Source organism: Phyllostomus discolor, chromosome 2, assembly GCF_004126475.2.
Source record: "Phyllostomus discolor isolate MPI-MPIP mPhyDis1 chromosome 2, mPhyDis1.pri.v3, whole genome shotgun sequence".
NCBI lineage: Eukaryota > Metazoa > Chordata > Mammalia > Chiroptera > Phyllostomidae > Phyllostomus > Phyllostomus discolor.
The window spans coordinates 160,391,303-160,404,792 of NC_040904.2; the positions used below are offsets into that span (position 1 = coordinate 160,391,303).

At 56.2% G+C, this 13,490-nt stretch overlaps 1 protein-coding gene across 1 annotated transcript in view; it reads right to left on the bottom strand.

The window, feature by feature from the left end:
- LRP1 (LDL receptor related protein 1) overlaps positions 1–13,490 on the bottom strand; it is an 80,443-nt gene that overhangs the window by 44,638 nt on the left and 22,315 nt on the right. The window contains exons 7-15 of the mRNA XM_028531778.2: positions 10,765–10,927; positions 10,434–10,656; positions 8,345–8,534; positions 7,729–7,872; positions 6,154–6,390; positions 4,588–4,768; positions 3,481–3,703; positions 2,329–2,530; positions 1,785–1,910 (exon numbers count right to left, since the gene is read on the bottom strand). Of these exons, the coding sequence (XP_028387579.1) occupies positions 1,785–1,910; positions 2,329–2,530; positions 3,481–3,703; positions 4,588–4,768; positions 6,154–6,390; positions 7,729–7,872; positions 8,345–8,534; positions 10,434–10,656; positions 10,765–10,927 (1,689 nt within the window). The remainder of the gene's footprint in view (positions 1–1,784; positions 1,911–2,328; positions 2,531–3,480; positions 3,704–4,587; positions 4,769–6,153; positions 6,391–7,728; positions 7,873–8,344; positions 8,535–10,433; positions 10,657–10,764; positions 10,928–13,490) is intronic.

Consider the following 13,490-nt stretch of genomic DNA (forward strand, 5'->3'; position numbering starts at 1 on the left):
TCTGCTCCCCGCACTCACCCGCCTCACCGCTGTCTGCCTGGGCCATGGAGAGGTACAGTCCCCGAGTCCGTGTCCGCGTCAGTGACCTCACAGCCCAGGACACCCACATCAGACTGTCCCGGACCTTCCGGCTCTGTGCACTGCTTTCCGACCCATCTCTCACCCCCCTCTACTCCTTGAACCTCCCCCTGGGCCCTGTGGGTGGCGATTTTCTCTCCCGGGCGGCCCATGGACTGCTGGGCCTAGAGGTGTCCGCCTTGCTTCTCGCTGCTGCTCCCCACTCTTCTCCCTCCCTCCTCTCTGAAACACCCATGTGGGCTCTCATGCGACCAGATCATCATCCCAACCCCGACGTCCATGGGCCCCCGGCCATGCCCTGTCATCCTGAAGGGTTTTTAGATCCTGACTCAGTGTCCCTTTCTCCGAAACCACTCCTGCTTTACTTCTCAGTGATTTCAACGTCCATGTAGAGGAACTTTCCGTTACCCTGGCCACTCAGTTCCTCTCTCCACCAGTGCTCTTGCCTCCACCTGGCCTCAGCCACTCACTCTTAGCTGGGCACTAAGGCCTCACTGACCCGCGTGCACTTCTGGGACTCTGTTGTAAGGAACCCAGCCGGAATATGGGAAGGCATGGTGTGAGAAACAGCAGAGATGGGATCTAGCCCTGACTGCCATGGCTCGGTTGGCTGAGTGTTGTCCTGCAGAGCGAAAGGATCACTGGTTCAATTCCTAGTCAGGGCACATACTGGGTTGCGGGCCAGGTCCCTGGTTAGGGCACGTGCTAGAGGCAACCAATGGATGTTTCTCTCCCTCTCTCCCCCTTTCGCTAAAAATAAAATAAAATCTTTAAAAGAAAAAAAGAGAAAGAAATGGCATCTAGCCCTGACTGGTGTAGCTCAGTGGGTTGGGCATCGTCCCACCAACAGAAAGGTTTTGCTGGTTCGATTCCTGGTCAGCGCACATGGCTGGGTTGCAGGTTTGGTATCTCTCACACATCAATGTTTCTCTCCCTCTCTCTAACCCTCTCTTCCCCACTCTCTAAACATAAAGAAATAAAATACTTTTTAAAATTCCGCTTATGTGTTCACGACATCCGGTCATAGGACAGAAGCAGGAAACGGGACAGTGCGTGCGGCACGCCTCCGTGTGGGAGAGGAGAGCGCTTGGAGAGGCCTTTGGGAGGGTGGCGTCTCAAGTGGGTGGGGGTGTTTGGGGTGATGGGTTCTTTCTCCGTTTCCTATAATGTTTGTTTATTTCTTTCCGTAATCAGCAATCCCTACTTTTGTTTTTAAAATGAGGCTATTTAGAATAATGTAAGGACAACACGGAAACTGCTGTCACACACGCGGACTCGTGGAGGCAGCAGACGTCTGCCGTGCGGTGTGATGGTGGCTCTGTGAAACCCACCCACGGAGCCCGCCGACAGGCGGACGGCACAGTGGGGCTCGTTGGTCAGATTTGGGCTTCCTTTTCTCTTTAATTTCTAATACTTATAACTACTGTTACATTACTTTAACAATAGGGAAGAAATAAATGTGAAAGACTATTTTCTTCTTTCCACAGTTGCCCTGCTCATCAGCCGGTCTGCCCGCATCTGTGTGCCCACTGGCGTCCCCCACTCCTCCCCCCTCCCCCGTCCCCAGAGCCTTCTCTCGCCCCATCCCTCACCTCCTATTGCCCCAACAGGGCCCTCTTCGCCTCCTTCATCTCTGAGTGGCCCCTGTGGTCCCCTCCTATTGGGGCCGGACTGCCTGCCTCCCACCCCGGCTGGGCCCCTCGTACCCAAGCAGGTGACACCGTCTGTGTCCAACACCTGGTCCTCGGCGCAGGCGCACTGGCGGCTCCCAGGGGTGGCCAGGCACAGGCTGCTGCAGCCGCCGTTGTTCACCCGGCATTTGTTGGTGCCCACTGTGACGGAGGGCCGCAGAGGGGTCGGGGGAGGAGGGGGAGGAGGGGAGGAGGGGAGGAGGGGGAATGAGGACATGGGGGAGATGCATTACAGTGAGGAGACGGACAGGGAAGACACATGGAGAGGACAATGAGCATGTTGAAGAAAAGCAGACGTAGGCACGGGGCAGGGCGGGAGATAAGGAAGGAAGGGCAGGAAGGTACGGGCGAGGCCAAACAAGCTGCTGGAAGACCTCACAGGACACTGGGCCCGATAAGGAATGTGGGTCTCACTCTAAGGGCAAGGGTTGGAGGTCTCTCTTTTTGAGAGCCTCTAAAGTCAGAGCCTGGGACCCCAGGGAGAGTGCCTTCACCGTCCTGGGAGCCTCACCCCCCATCTAGGTCCCACCCCGACACCAGCCTGAGCCCCAGGGGGTACCTTGCTGCTGCTGGGCATCATACATTCGGATCTCAAAGATGGGGGGTCGTTCACTACGCAGGAGGGTCACGGTGGGGGGTGCACCTCCTGCGCCCCGCTCCAAGCGGTAGACACTGCCACTCCGGTACTCGGTCCAGAAGAGGTAGTTGCCGTGGTGACACAGGCCAAAGGCATGATTCAGCTCAGGACCCTCATACACGATCTAGCAACGGAGGGGAGGTTACTACTAAGGGGCTAGAGCAAGGGTCTCAAACTCATTTTCACTGGTGGCCACATCAGCCTCCAGGTTGCCTTCAAAGGGCCGAATGTAACTTTAGGACTGTATAAATGTAACTGCTCCTTAACAGTTAAGCGAGAGCTCAGCACCGGGTAGAAATAAGGTGCAGGGCTGGATTCAGCCCACAGGCCTTGTGTTTGCCACCTGTGGGCTAGAGACAAACAGGGGAACTCGGGAAGGTCCAGCAAGATCACCAATTTGCTTCCTCTTTGTCTAGATCCTGGGTGTGGGTCGTTTTCCTCCATTAGCCTGGGAGCCCCTGAGGCTGCTAACAGCTTTGCCAGAGGTGCCAGATCCTAAACCCAGCAGGAGGCTAACGGCGAGCTTGTCCATGCGGTCTTCTCTTGGGTCCATTCACATCCTTCACATCCCTCCAACACACACACACGCACACAATACTGAGCCGACAGCCAGAGCTCATCTGCTTATTTCTTCAGCCAACAGACACTTGCCAGGATTTACTAAAGGTCAACCTGCGATAGGTAGGCACTACGAAATGAAAAAGACGTGGCAACCCAGGGTGGAAGAGGGGACGGGAGACAACATGCCAGAGGAGGTGGCCCCGAGCAGCACACCGTGTGCGGAGGGGCCGGGGCGGAGGCAGAAGGAACTGCATGGGAAGAACACAGAGATGTGCTGGGAATGACAGGCTGTGGTCAGGCCCGCGGGCAGCACGCCGTCACGGAGACACCCTGGCAGAGGCCATCCTCTAACACAACGCCTACGACACACGAGCACACAGCTGTACACATCCACGGGACAGAGGCAAACACACAGGAAGCCCACACGGTCACACACGCAGAGCCTCGTCCACACGCACAAGTGATCCAGCAAAGCACTTATGAACACCCACACACAGGTGCACACCTGCCTACCTTCCGGTCTGTGCCATTGAGCAGTATGGTCTCAATGCGGTCATAGAAGGCATCCACCCAGTAGAGGCGCCCGGCTGGGATGTCCAGGCTCAGCCCATTGGGCCACAGCACAGTCTTGGAGGTGACAAAGATGTCTCGGTGTGAGCCATCCATCCAGGCCCTCTCCAGCCTCCCTCGCCGACTGTCCTTAGGGTCCTCCTCCCAGTCTGTCCAGTACATCCACCTGTAGGCAGCGACGGTTCAGCACCCCATGAGCTGCCACCAACAGCCTCCCTGTGATCCCAATCCACATGTGTTGTCCCAGAGCCCACCACAGGGGCCTTCCTGCCCTGCTCAGCCCTGGCCCGCACATTTCATTCATTCATTCTTCCCCTCAACAAATGTTTGATGAGTGCCTCCTGTGAGCTGGGCACAGTCTGGCACTTGGGGACCAGACCGGACCAAGGTAGCCAAGGCTCCTTCTCTTCTGAGGTTCGTGTCCCACCCAAGTCAGCCAACAAGGTCTCGCACACGCACACTGGAGAATGATGGGAGCCAGGAGGAGCCAGGAAGAACACGAGCAGGTGGCAGCATGGAGAAGGACCAGGCAGCAGGTGAGGAAGGCCGCTCTAGGAGGCGGCCTTTGAGCTGCGGTATGAATGCTGGGAAGGCCCTAGATCTGCCATCGCTCGGGAATCCTGGGCAGGGGCGCTGCAAGAGCAGATGCCCTGAGGTAGAAACAGCTGGGGTATCGTCTGAGGCACAGACGTGGGGCAGTGGAAACAGAACTTCCAAGGGCAGGAAGTGAGGTACCAAAGAGGTCCAAAGAGCTGCAGGCAGACCCTATGGGACCCCGGGCCTGATAAGGAGTGTGGATCTCACTCTAAGGGCAGGGGAGCCAGGGAGGGGCTCTGAGCTGGGAGTGACAGGATCAGATTTCTCTGTCTGCCTCCAAGGCATCACTCCCGTTGCCTGAAGACAGACAGGGGCACATCCCCTTTCAGCTTCCAGTTCCTGCCTAAGCCTCCCACCTGGCGGTCCTCCCCTGTTTACTCTCGGTCTCACCTGCCACTTCTGAGACCCACAGCGTGCCCGGCCCACCCAACCCAAGGCCCCAGGAGGACTCACCCATTCAGTGGGTCCACCACAATGGCCCTGGGGTGTGTCATTTTGCCCTCGATCAAAGTCTTTCGGGTCTGAGCAGCCTTCTCCAGCCTGGCCACGCTGATGGTCTTCTTGGGCCCATCATCCGTCCAGTACAAATTGTCTCCCATCCAGTCCACGGCCACACCCTCCACATTGTGGATGCCTGCAGGGAGTGAAGGGGGCGTTGATGGAGAGCCTCAGAGGAAGCTCCAGACCGCCTGCCCCCGCCCCTGGGGATGCAGGCACTTTGGAGCGACTCAGCCGTGGTGAGGGCTCGGTGCCTTCTGTGCACAGGACAGCGGGGATGATGGGGGTGGGAGGTTGGAGGAAGGAGCTGGAAGATCATTCGTGTTGCCAATCTGTGTTGAGGCACGAAGCCTCTCAAAACTGCACGTGGGCAGCCAGCACACCTTGGGGCAGACGTGGCTCTCAGGCGAGGGCGTGTCTGGGCCTGAGCTGGGGGGCAGCTGAAGCAACGTGCTCTGGGCGCAAGTGTGACGCCACATCCCAAGGCCTGAAAGTCCTGAGCTAACAAAATGAATAAATCAGGAAGTGATTTTTTACTTAGCTAAAGGCTGCATCTCCAGTGTCCTTTAAATAGCAGTTCCCCTGGCATAGGGAACCCTAATGTTTTTCCTGATGAGGAGTTACTTTTGATTTCTCCAAAGTCTTATGATTGCTGACTGCCGACGTTCTCTGACCCGGGGTGGGGGGTGGGGGAAGCAGGACAAAGGCTGGTAGCTGGTGTCAGCCAGACTGATCAGGCAGGGAGCCCTACCCCGGGGGCCTGAGTGTAGGTGTGGGAATTCCTAACACTGGCAGGGAAGGGGAGAGCTCAGCTCAGAGCCTCCATGCAGACGGACATTCAGAAGTCACTGCACTGCCCTGGCTGGTGCGGCTCAGTGGGCTGAGTGCCAGCCTGCGAGCTGAAAGGTTGCTGTTTCGATTCCCGGTCAGGGCACATGCCTGGGTGGCGGGCCAGGTCCCCAGCTGGCGGTGTGGGAGAGGTGACCAACCCATATTTCTCTTGCATATTGTTGATGTTTCTCTCCCTTTCTCTCTCCCTCCCTTCCTGTCTCTCTAAACATAAATAAATAAAATCTTTTTTTAAAAACCCACAATTTTCTCAGAATTCGTAAGAATGCAGCTTTTGGTGGCACAGACCCTGCGTGTGCACATGGGTGCCGGCGTGCCTACTCTGATTCGAGGCCTTGGGGCTCTCCCAGAGTGTGTGCTACACACAACTCCAGGGCTAGCAGCCGATGGCTGGGAGACCCTGGGTTTTCCCAAGGGCTGGCAGGGCCGGCCCACGCTGCCTAATCTATCCATCTTCCTGCCTCTTGTTGGCTCAGCCAAGAAGGGGTCGCACAGAGGTCAATCTGTCATCCTCCCATCTCCATGCCAACCAGCCGGGCCGGCCAGTCCGCAGGACTGTCCATGCCGAGAGGGCACCAGGAAAGAAAGGTCTAGGCCCCGGCCGCTTCCATCCCAGGTGGGTGACGTCCCTTGGGAGCCTCACGCTCTCGCCTCCCCGTCCCGGGCCCTCACCGTCCTTCAGGATGGTCTCCCGCTCGGTGCCATCGATCTTCTGGCGGCCAATGAGGTAGCTGGTGGTGTCAGCAAAGTAGATGAAGCCGGTCTCAGCATGGAAGTCCAGTGCCCGGGGGTTCATGAGGTTCTCGATGGGGATCATGTGCTCGTCTGGGACCTTGGCCCCCATGTCCATGCCCCGGATGATGCCCGGCCGGCCCTTGCCGTACACAAGGAACAGCTCGTGTTCCGGCTCTAGGGCAGGCACAGACAGAGGCACAGGGTCAGACACACACGTGCGTGCACACACGGCCACCACCCAGCCTCGGGGGGCAGTGGCCCAGGGGCTGCGACGCCCCAGCTATCCTGGGGCAGGGGCTGTGGGGGCAGCAGGGGCTCTGGGCCCCGCGGACAGACACATAAATGTATAAGGTCCCCAGGACAATGCCGGGGGCGGGAGGGGGAGGTGGTGGTGATTTACATGTCCTCTGGAGGTGGGAAATGGGGCAAGTGTAGCAAGGAGCGTGTTTTCAGCTAAGTGAACTGCTCAGTAGTGAAATTAGTGGCCCAAAGGGAGCACCTTCAAAATATGTTGGCATCTGATCACTTTCGACTACTTCCTCTGCTGCCGCCCTAATCGAAGCCACATCACTTACTTCCTACACTGCAGCAATGGCCTTTTGCCACACCCCTGCTGCCTGTCCTCCACCCACCTAGCAGCCAGCACGGTGACTTTACAAATGTGAACCAAACCATGTTGCTTCTCTGCTCGAACGTCGCCAAGCTGGCCTCAGAGCCTTGGCGCTGTCGTTTCCTTTTGCCAAAAACGCTCTTCCTTCAGGTAGCTCCTCCTCCGCACTTCACAGAGTACTAGGTGCAAATTTCATCTCTGCAGAGAAGCCTTCCCTGACTGCTCTGTCTCGGCTGGAGCTCTCGTGTCCTCGCTAACTACGCTCCATTTATTTTCTTCCTAACACCTACCAACGCCTGGAGTTTTACATTTACTTGTTTGTCTGTCTCCCTTGCCAAACCGTATGCCCCTGGAGGACAGAGATGACATCTACCTGTTTGCTGCTGAATTCTTATTTTAGGACAGTGCCAGACACATAGTACATGCTCAGTATTTACTTGAGGAAGGAAGGAAGGAAGGAAGGAAGGAAGGAAGGAAGGAAGGAAGGAAGGAAGGAAGGAAGGAAGGAAAAGAAGGAAGGAAGGGAAAGAAGGAAGGGAAAGAAAGAAGGGAAAGAAGGGAGGGAAAGAAGGAAGGAAGGGAAAGAAGGAAGGGAAAGAAAGAAGGGAAAGAAGGGAGGAAGGGAAAGAAGGGAGGAAGGGAAAGAAGGAAGGAAGGGAAAGAAGGAAGGGAAGAAAGGGCCAGTTTACAGTTTTCAATGGAGCTGGAGAAGGACAGTGGGAAAAGCCTTGTTTTCAGATGTGGATGCAAGTTCTGTTACTGCCCCTTACTAGTGGTAAACCTTTGGGTAAGTTCCTTCACCTCTCTGCATCGCAGACAGAAGTGGCAGGGCTATGGGAGGCAGATAAGGACGCCCTCCCACCCCACCCCAGCAGCCACGCACGACCTGTCCCGTCACTCACTCTTGCAGGACTTCCCATCACTTCCCAGGCTGAAGCCGGAGCGGCAGCGGCAGGTCCGCGCCTTGTGGCTGTTGGCCAGCAAGCAGATGTCGGAGCAGCCACCTGGCTTCCCATACTGGTCATTCTCACAGGCATGGCTCCTCACTAGGGGCCGAGTGGAGAGCTGGTCAGGACCCCTTGGAGCCCCTGTGCCTCAGCCTTGAAGGCTTCCTGAAGTCTGCCCACACTCCCTCCCGCTGTGGTCTCTGTGCCTATAGTCCAATTTGAGGATTTAGAAGCCACAGGACTGGAACTCTCCTGCCCCACCAGAACCTAGCCACTCAGGTGGGGGCTGCTGTGGTCAGGGAGAGTCACACAGTTGCCCATGGCCAGGTGCTTCTCCTCTAGACCAGCCAGAGGACTGGGAGGGGCAGGCACTCTGTGACCTTAGTAGGCAGGGAAAGAGCTCCCTGGGGCTGGGACCTGGAGGCTGAGCGGCAGGGAGGGGCTGGCAGAGAAGCTGAGAGGCCGGAGGACGTAGAGTCTGGGGTGGATGGCTGGGAGAGACTGTCTTGATGCGAGAGAGCCTGGGGTTCCCGCAGGAGGGCCCCCGGAAGGGCCGTGGAGCCCTGCGCACCTTGGGGCTGACGCCGCTGGTGGTAGATGTGGAGGGCGCCACCCTTGTCCACGCGGGTGACGACCTGGTAGTCAGTGCTGTTGAAGCGGTTCACACGGATCACGCTCGTCTTCTGCTGGGCGTTGGCGTTGTCCGAGTTGGTGGCATAGAGGTAGTTCTCAAATACGGTCAGGCCGTAGAGATGCTCAATCTGAGAAGGGTGGGAGGAATGGTCAACACGAGAGAAAAAAATCCTCCCTCCACCGAGGAAGAGCCCCCCAGCTTCCCATCTGAACTCCATTGGTTGCATTCCCAAATTCACTCCAGAGCTGTCTAACTCCATGCTTTTCTCCCTCTCCTCTGGTTGGACTGTGCTGTGCTTGTGATCTTTGCCTATTGAAATCCCATTCACCCTTCACACAGCATCTCTTTGAAGAGCTTCTGGAGTCTTCTAATCAGACATGGTTTCTCCTTCCGCACTCCATCTCTCTGGCCATTGTGCCTTGTCTGGTGATTTGTGGACTGGCTTCACCCACACTGTGCAAGCCCCTCGAGGGCAGGAACCACATCCCCCACAGGATCAGACATAGGGCAGGTGACCACATGATTCTGGACTAAACTGGACTTGGGACCTAATCTCTGTCCACAGAGTATTGGGAACTGCCCTCCTGGTTTCAGAAGCTATAATCCCGAGTTGCTAAGGCTGAGTAAAGGACCTTGGGACCATAAGCCACTTAGGAGACAAAGCTTATCTTCCTTGTAGGGGCACCACCTGTGCCCCCTTTCTCTTCACCCTGCTTGGATCTGGGTGGATGACTGGTTAGCCAATGATGGGAAAGATTCCTCATAAGAGGGACGACCTAAGACAGGCATGGTTATGAAGGGGCCCTCAGGGAAGGACTTGGGGGGCTATAGAGAAAAGGGGTGATGGACCCTTGCCCCTCGGCTTTGACATAGCCTGAGTCCTCATTCTGTGTGCAAGAAGTCTCCTAATCTCTTGGCTACCTTACTTCCCCTGCCTGTCTTAAGCCTGAAACAATGCCCTAAACCTGAAACCATGCTGGAGATGGGTGCGGCCCTGTGCTGGAAAGGGCGGGTTCCCTAGGGTGATCAGGCCTAAGAAAGAACACATAAAATCCTATAACACCTACTTTGCTGATACCCTCAATTTAAATGACAAGGGTCCAAGCAGGAAGTGAGTTTGTTCCCCAAAGTTTTATGGCCCTTTAACTTTCTGACCCTGACTCAGAATAAGCCCTCAGAGCTCTTTGAATGTTATCTATTGTTTAATCATATTTGCCTGACAATGATTGATGAGCTTTATTCCTGTGCAAATTGAACGGATATATAGTCCCAATAAAAACTTGTCAGGCAAGGGTCGATGCTCTCCTCTTGAGAGAGTGGCTGGGGCTTTTTCTCCTCTTGAGAGAGAAGCCGAGCTGTCCCTTTCCTTCCACAGGACTCGGTAGTCCGTGTGACTTTGTCTCATCTCATCCATAATGTGCGGACCCCAGGAGCCAGGATCCATGTCAAGAGAGCACACTTAGCCCAACTGCAGCTCCCAGCCTTGGGAGTGTGGAGAGGACAGACTGGCCCTAAGCAAGCCCGGCAACAGCCCCCGCTGCCCACATAACTAACTCGTCTAAGGTAACCGACTGCCCCAGCTTGCCCGAGTCTAATGGGTCTGCCGGTTTGTCAGTCTTTCTGGACGAACACCAGCACAGTCCCAGGCAAACCAAAATGGTTGGTCGCCCTTTTGTCCCAGAATGGAGGGCCACCTCTGAGCTGGTGGGGCTTCTAGACTTCAGTGCTATTTCCTATCTGTGTCACCTCAGGCAGATCACGTAACCTCTTGAACCTTGATATTTGATCTGCCAAAAGGGAACTGAGTCACTCGCCTGCTCATCACCGAGGGGTTGTTGTAAGGATCAAGTGAGAAAAAGGAAGTAAAAGGTGTCTAAAATGGCTGTTCCCATGAGGGCGGAAGCCATATCCCGTCCTTTCCCCTAAGTGCTCTGACCACCCCTCCACTGACCCCCGGAGGGCTCAGGGCCACCCAGGCACCACACTGCCCTCCCCAGGGACTCCCCTGTGAAGGCGTTCCCCTCACCAGGATGCCCTGGATGATGGTCTGCCGGCCCTTGCCCTCGTAGTCCACCACTTCAATGTAGTCCAGGTAGGCGTCAGCCCAGTAGACAAGGCGGCTGACCAGGTCCAGCGTGATGCCATGAGGAAACACAATCTTGCTATCGACCAGCTTGGTGCGGTTCTGCCCATCCATGTCGCAGCGCTCCACCTTCGGGATCTGCCCGTAGTCAGTGAAAAACACTTTCCTACGGGCAGACGGCTCGTTAAAAGGGTTCTGGACGTTGGGCACCCACCCTCCACCATAGTCTCTGCCTCCCCGCTTCCAGGACAGAGCCCCCGCCTGCCCCTCTTACCCCATGGCAGGGTCCAGTGCAATGCCCTTGGGGTTGTAGAGCTCCAGGTCTAGCAAAGTGACACAGGTGTCTCCGTTTCGGTTGCAGACGAAGATCCTATCATCGATGTCATCCACGAAGTAGAAGTTGCCCGTCAGCCAGTCAATGGCCATCTGCTCTACGTCTGGAGAGTGCAAATGGAAGAGCTTCGGGGGGCGGTCCTCCCACACACATGCCCATCCTTTGCTGGTGTGGAACCCACTGCTGGACGCCCACTTCCTCTGAGGCACCCTCCTTCACCGCCCAGGCTCCGGCCGTCTCTCTTCCCTGAGCTCTTATGGGAGTTACCGGCAGTGGCACATTTTGCCTTGTGATCTTTGCCATCTTCCCACCTATCTGGTTTCTCCAAGGAGAGGTCTCTGAGTATCTTCCTGCACAGTCCCACCCCCCCATGCCGGGTCAGGGTAGGCACTCGGGGGGTCCTGGGTAAGTGCTGGCTGGTGGGTTGATTGACAAGCTTCCCTAACTCCAGGCCCTCCTTGAAGCCCATCTTGGAGTCCCCAGAAACAGTGAGGACAGGTTCACTAGCACATTTTAGTTGTTGTTTTTCTTAAAAAATATGCCTTTACTCAAGATAAGAGCAGTCAGGATAATTAAAGCATCACATGTCTTTATTTTTGGCTGGACTTTCATATGTGCTAAGTTGAGTTAGCCCATGCTAGCCAGAGGACTGACTAGAAGCTGTTACTTGTTGCGTGACTTTTAAAAATGGAAAAACAAGGCAATTATCAATAAATCCAAGCTGAGAAAAAAGAATGCCAAAATATGGGGTCCATATGGGTGGAAAAAGGAAGGCCCATGGTGGCCAAAGGTTGGAACCAGTGACACGGGCCAACATCCTTTGTTCACCCCCATTCCCATTTCTTCCATGTCCCTATTGCTCAATTTCCACAGGGAGGGCCGGAGGGGAGAGAGCACATAAGAGGAGCCGTCAAAGGAAGGGCTCTGAAGGCAAAGAGGGGCATGGCAGAACAAGGGGGGACCTTCAGAAGGGTGGGTGTGTGGGAGGAGGATGCAGTTTGGGTACCACCCTCAGTCTGGAGGGTCTGGAGAAGATGCAAGGGGCCAAAAAGAGCTGAGGAGAGGAGGGGGGGATGAGGGCAGCCGGAAGTATAGAAGGCAGGAAGTCTTCTAGCAGGGACCCTGCAGGCCTCCTCTGGGCCCCTCCTCTCCAGGACCCACCGGCTCTGGTCCACCTCTGCCTGCTCCAACTACCACCCTCAGCAGTGCTGTCTCTTGCAAACTGGGAAATTTCCGAAATAGGGACTCCCTGGGACCTCTGCCTTGCATTCCACCTCCATCGATTTCCCCAACAGGAAAAGAAATCTCTGGATGACCTGCCTGTGGCTGAAACATATCCCCACTACTCACACTCTTCACAGTGGGGATTATTCTGCCCCCACAGCAGCTGTAGGTGTGATGACTGGGCATTCAGCTCAAACCCTCTGTAAACCTTCCCCTCCCCACAGGGACTCAGGGTCTGTTTCCTAACAGTGGGTGGGGGTGGGGGGCAAAGGGAACAGGCACATGGCTCCCAAGGAACTTGGCTGGGCCCCCACACTGACTCACGGTCACAGGACTTAGGCTGAGCCGGGCGGGTGGGGCAGAGGAGGGGAGGTTGGGGAGGAAGAGCCAATTTAAGGCTCCCATCAAACTAGTTTCCTCTTCAGGTCCCTCCTGTTGAACCTCACTCCAAGGTGACTAGAGAAGGTCACATGCATGAGCCACCTCTGTCAGTGCTGATGCACCCCAGCCCAGCCACTCTCTCCTCTGCACCCGGAGCCGACATGGAAGGACAGAGGCATAGAGCAGCCTGGGGACATGGGTCCCAGGCCAAGTGGGAAGAGGACCCAGTGCAGGGGTGAGGTGACCAAAATGCCCCCCCACACACTGTTACCACAGAGAAAACAGATTAAAATGAACGCTGACAGGCCACCTCCAGTGGAGGCCAAAGTCCCAAAGGGGAGGGACCTGCCCACAGCCCCAGGCAGCTAACAGGGTAGTTGAAAGGCAAACAGGGCTGTGTGCCCTTTACTTGGTGGGCACAGTGGGGGTTGGGGGCTGCTGGCACATAGACAAACTCCATCATTTGAAGCTGTTTTCCCAGTACCAGCTGGTGCAGTGGTGTCTTCCTCTCCAACTTCCTGAGGCTTGCCTGAGTCACTGCCCAGCTCCAGGGCTGGCAACACCCTGCCCTGCTCCCCACCCGCCCTTCACTCAGCCTAGAGGGGAGGAGGGAGAAACCTGAAGAGATCTAATGCCCGTCCCCCGATCCAGGTGCAGGTCCATAATCATTCCCCCCCGCCCCAGCCTCAGGAGGTGACCGACCTCCGGGCCTCCCTCCTGGCCCGAGTTTCCTCCAAGTTCCAGGAAGAAAGGCACGGGGACCATCCTGCTCTCAGATATTTATCCTTGGCTGGTCTCTCCTTCCACCTCCCAAAGGCCAGGCAGGGCCCCACTCAGCAGGCCAGTAAGGAGTTGGCAAGAACTAGAGTCCCCAGCCCGGCCTGGCCTCCCCTTTGGTATTTTTGCAGCTGGAGACTATTAGTTGCAAGCAAAAATCCTTTGTTATCCAACCCCCTCCACCACATTATTTTCCTCTCCCCTAAAGTCCAGATTCCTCTGCCCGCCCCACCACACATGTGCGCACGTTCGCGTGTGCACACACACGCTTGGCCACTTGCACC